Source organism: Penaeus monodon, chromosome 1, assembly GCF_015228065.2.
Source record: "Penaeus monodon isolate SGIC_2016 chromosome 1, NSTDA_Pmon_1, whole genome shotgun sequence".
Lineage (NCBI taxonomy): Eukaryota > Metazoa > Arthropoda > Malacostraca > Decapoda > Penaeidae > Penaeus > Penaeus monodon.
This window is the reverse complement of record NC_051386.1, coordinates 20,045,010-20,050,009: the sequence shown is the minus strand read 5'-3', so window position 1 is coordinate 20,050,009 and position 5,000 is coordinate 20,045,010. Positions and strand designations below refer to the sequence as shown.

At 39.6% G+C, this 5,000-nt stretch overlaps 1 protein-coding gene across 1 annotated transcript in view; it reads left to right on the top strand.

Moving 5' to 3' along the window:
• LOC119576175 (glutamate receptor ionotropic, delta-2-like) overlaps nucleotides 1–4,389 on the top strand; it is an 11,301-nt gene extending 6,912 nt beyond the window's left edge. The window contains exons 5-11 of the mRNA XM_037923751.1: nucleotides 246–336; nucleotides 1,293–1,590; nucleotides 2,211–2,425; nucleotides 2,825–3,002; nucleotides 3,519–3,618; nucleotides 3,838–3,967; nucleotides 4,303–4,389. Of these exons, the coding sequence (XP_037779679.1) occupies nucleotides 246–336; nucleotides 1,293–1,590; nucleotides 2,211–2,425; nucleotides 2,825–3,002; nucleotides 3,519–3,618; nucleotides 3,838–3,967; nucleotides 4,303–4,389 (1,099 nt within the window). The remainder of the gene's footprint in view (nucleotides 1–245; nucleotides 337–1,292; nucleotides 1,591–2,210; nucleotides 2,426–2,824; nucleotides 3,003–3,518; nucleotides 3,619–3,837; nucleotides 3,968–4,302) is intronic.
• Nucleotides 4,390–5,000: the final 611 nt, after the last annotated feature.

Below are 5,000 nucleotides of genomic sequence, written 5' to 3'. Positions count from 1 at the left end.
GAGATTAAATCTATTTTGAAAATATTACAAAATATAGACAAACATGAATTTCTAAATTTTACCGATAACTGATTCAAAACCAAAATGGAAAAAAAAATCACATGCTGAATAAAACGAGATAAAGGAATACAGACAAAAAAAAATCCAAATAAATCAAACATACCAAAGAAACAAGCAACATACTCTAAAAATTAAATGAAACACCGACCCAGACTTTGATCTTAGACGTTACCGCATACTTTCAGATACACGCTGATAATGCCACCAGATCGAGGCATCGGGTCGCAACTGCCAAACGGAACTTGGACTGGCATTGTGGGCCAAGTCAGCGAGAAGGTAAGAAAGAGAGAAAAGGGATAAGCAGGAAAGGGGAAGACGGGAAGTGAGAGGGATAAGATAGGAGCACAACGTTTCAGCGGCGGGAGAGAGAGAAAGTGGGGAAAAGTGTAAAAGCCTATGATCCCTTAATGAAATGGCCAGCGGGGGTAGTTATAGTCGTTATGACGGCTTGGCTCTTTATTATGGAACAGTACAACGCAGTAAGGGAACACACGAGACGATGTCTTGGGTGAGCGCTAAGCGCGGGGTCGCGTGTTCGGCCATCCAGCCCGGAGGCTGGTGGAGAGTGTGGTGATCTGCGCTCGGTGACCGCTGAGCACGAACTGAGAGGTCAGACGAGGTCAGATAAAATCGTCATCTAAGCTCTCGCTAAGTCGTTGGTTCTTAACTCGACTTAGAGCCACGTGGCAACCAGCCACGTGGTCTATTGTCTAACGGGTTACACAAATTGTACTTATGTACACGCCATAAAGAGAGAGAGAAAGAGAGCATTGGAAGAGTAAGAAGATGAAAGGTGAGTAGGGAGAGGGAGAAAGTGAGGAAGGGAATATAGAGAACAGAGAGAATTGGAAGGGCAGGAAGAGGGATGGTGGCTAGGAAAATGAAGAAGATAAAGAGAGGAAAAAAGAGAGAGTGGTGAGAGTAGGAAAAGGAAGGGCGAGTATGAAGACAGAGAAGGAGGTATATAGAAAGGGAAAGAAAAAGAGAGAATTGCAAGGGTGAGAAGAGAGCGGGTGGGTAGGGAGACGGAGAAGGAAAAGAATAGAGATAGAGGAGGAAAGGAGAAAGGTAGAGGAAGAGAAACGGAGAGTATAGGTAGAGGAAGATGGATGAAGACATAGGGAGAGGAGGAAAACAGAGAACAAGAACGAAAGAAAGAGAAAAACAGAGAGAGAGAACAGGGAATGGAGAGAAGGAGAGACATAAAATAATACGATAATCACCCTTCCCAGGTGGCGGACATCGGCCTCGAGAGTATGAAGATGATCCCGAAGCGCATAGAGGTCGTGGACTTCGGTGACATCCTTTCTTACGTCTACATGAAGATCTTAGCCGGAAAAGGACAACCGAAACTGAATCCTATGGGCTTTCTCTATCCTCTGAGCCCCTTGGTGTGGGCGGGTCTCATGGGGGCGTTGCTGTGCGTGTGGGCGGCCACGGTGGTGTTAGGAAGCCGACCTCAGGGCAGCAGGAGAGGGGCGTGGGCGGCGGGGTTCTTCTATATCTACTTTGGCGTCATGGTGCAGCAAGGTGTGTGTGGGTGTGTGTGTGAGTACTTATATATATATATATATATATATATATATATATATATATATATATATATATATATATATATATGTTTATATGTATATATATATATATATATATATATATATATATATATATATATAGATAGATAGATAGATAGATAGATAGATAGATAGATAGATGATGTAGATGATAGAGAGATAGATGTTAGAACGATAGAGAGAGGAGGAGATGAGACAGGATATTATATAATATATTTGATATATATATATATATATATATATAATGTGGTGTTGTTGTGATGTTTTTTGTGTGTGTGTGTGTGTTGTTGTGTGTGTGTGTATTATATATGTTATGCAAGTATGTACAAAATACAACGCACAGCACGCACGACACGACACGCACACGCATAGCACACACACACACACAACAACAACAACACACACAGCACAACAACACACACAACACACCAACAACACACACTACATGAGTCTGACTAACGAAATACCAACAACACCCACACACACACACACACACACACACACACACACACACACACACACACACACACACACACACACACACACATTTTTATTACATACCTATATACAATACTGCAGCCATGGCCATGAAGTTCATCCGTGGAGCGGAGAAGCTGCTGGTGGGAAGCTGGATGCTGGTTGCCATGGTGATGGCTTGGTCCTACTCGTGCAATTTGGTGTCCCTTTTGGCAGCTCGGCAAGTTCCGGAACCCATCCAGAGCCTAAGAGATGTTATTGACTCGGATGTGAAGGTTATAACAAGTCGTTTTACGGCTTTCACGCACATGTTAGATGTGAGTATTTCTTTTGTGTATTTGCGATAGGGTCTAGAGGGGATCAGTATGTGTGATTTTAGGGAGAATGGTTTAAACTTAATCGTGTTTTTTATCAACTAGTACCAGAGAGAGAGAAGAGAGAGAGAGAGAGAGAGAGAGAGAGAGAGAGAGAGAGAGAGAGAGAGAGAGAGAGAGAGAGAGAGAGAGAGAGAGAGAGAGAGAGAGAGAGAGAGAGAGAGAGAAGGGAGGGGGGGGGGCTAAGAGAGCTATGAATGCATATGAATAATTTTGGAAGACAGCACCAGCACGAGTTTCAGCCCATGAATATACCTATACTTGCTCGAAGATATATATTTTTTTTTCTTTTCTTTCTTTTTTAGAAATAGATAGATCATCTTTTCGTTTCCCTTTGAACAGCATGTAGAATCGGGAATATTCAAGGAGCTGTCTGATCTAAGACTGAAAAATCGCTGGGTTTATTCCACGTACGATGAAGATGACACATCGTTGGAGCTGACTCGACAAGGCGACCACGTTATGCTGACTCTTGACATATCTGGAAAACAAAGTGTGTCAGATTACTTCACTAAAACAGGTACGGTGTACAGATATATGGATTTAATACACACACGTACGGAAAGTGAGGAGAGAGAGAGAGAGAGAGAGAGAGAGAGAGAGAGAGAGAGAGAGAGAGAGAGAGAGAGGGTGAGAGAGAGGAAGAGAGTGAAGAAGAGAGGAAAGAGAAAGAGGAAAGGAGAAAGAGAGAAAAGAGAAAGAAAGAGAGAGAGAGAGAGAGAGAGAGAGAGATTGAGAGAGAGAGAGAGAGAAAGAGAGAGAGAGAAAGAACTGGAGAAAGAAAAAGACAGATAGACAAAAAGGCGAATGAGTAGACACATATAGCAACACAGAGACAGTTTCAACCAAATAATAAAGAAGATAAATTGCAAGGATAAGCGGTCAAGACAGACAGACAGACAAAATTGCAAACAGAATAAAATATATTCATTCAGTCATTTATTGATTTACGAGTATACATTGATATATAAACTGTGATTAATTTTGCACCTCGTAATAGGGTATATTAAAGTTAATATGTATAAAAACCAAACAGGACTCTGTGATTTTTATCTTCCGCGAGAGACTTTCTTGCCAGGACCCACCAGCATTGTTCTGCAGAAAGGAACTCCCATTCTCCAAGCAGTTAATCACAGGTGAATCATTCGGTCTTTTATTGTCAACATAAGCATGATTTCTAAAAAGAAATTAATAGATAAGATGATAAAGTATGAATCAGGTATGAGATCTTTTCCTATACTGCGTAATTTAAATATTTCAATTTTCTCTTGCAAGATACAAATTTACAACATCATCATCAACGACACGTTTGTCAAGTGTTTTAAGCCAAAGATGTAATCAAATGTTATGTGCAGGATCCGTAGAGTTGTGTATGCTGGCCTATTCGACTACTGGGTGAGCCAAAGCACAGTTAACGCTTCAGTCTGTGAAAAGACACCGTCCACTATCACTGTGATGGAGCCACTTTCCTTCACTGCAGTCTCGGTAGGTTTTCATATCTTTGGAAAGAAATTGCATCATATGTTTATGAATATATATCGGTTAATACATACATGCATACATGTGTGAGTGTTATATACATATATCTGTCAGCGTGATAAAAAGGACGATAATGCTGACAATGATTATGATGTAGATAGAAAAGGAATACTATTACAAATAACAATGATTATGATAATAATAAAAATAAAATGATAACAATAAAGATAAAAATAATCATAACAATGCTTGTTATATTTACAAATAACATAACAATATCACAACTGGATAGCAACATGAACAGAACCACCTTCATATACATAATGAAACTTATTTTTCAGGGAATGCTAGCCATGTGGGCTTGTGGAATGGCACTGTCGCTCATAACTTTCTGTGTGGAGCTAGCATTGGCTAAAGTCACACAATAGACCATGCACACTTCGTAAATATTTATTTGTTGGTATATATTGCATTTTTTCTAATCTACTAGTGGATTTAGAATAAATGTTTTGGGTGTTTCTGTAAGCTTACCTGTAATTTTCAAATAACTGTTTTGCTTATATATATATGTAGCAAAATTGCTTTCCCTTTTGGAAGTCGTACTTCAATGCACTATCAAGACGAAGACGTGAACCTTATATAATGTTGAACTTAGTTTGACTTTTTTATTAACTTTTCTTTTTTACTGGAAATGCACCTGTAATATTAAGGGCATGCCCGAAATAATTGCCCGAAAATGCGCTTATGAAATGTTTCGTCTGAAGAAACCTGTGGATGCGCATGCCATCGTATATTCTGATCAGAGAAACATTCAAATGTGATAGGTAGTTAAGTTAGCAGAAGACGAAATGCACCTGTCACTAGCGAGTTGTCTGTTTATTCTATTTCTTGTGTGTTTATGTATAATCTTCATTTGCATTTCTTTCTTTTCCTACTCTAAGTTAAGAAAGAAATCACATGAAAAAACACCAGCACAATAGCTTACAGTCACGACTAATATCGTAGTCAAAAATATCTATATTTGCTCAGAAGGGATTAC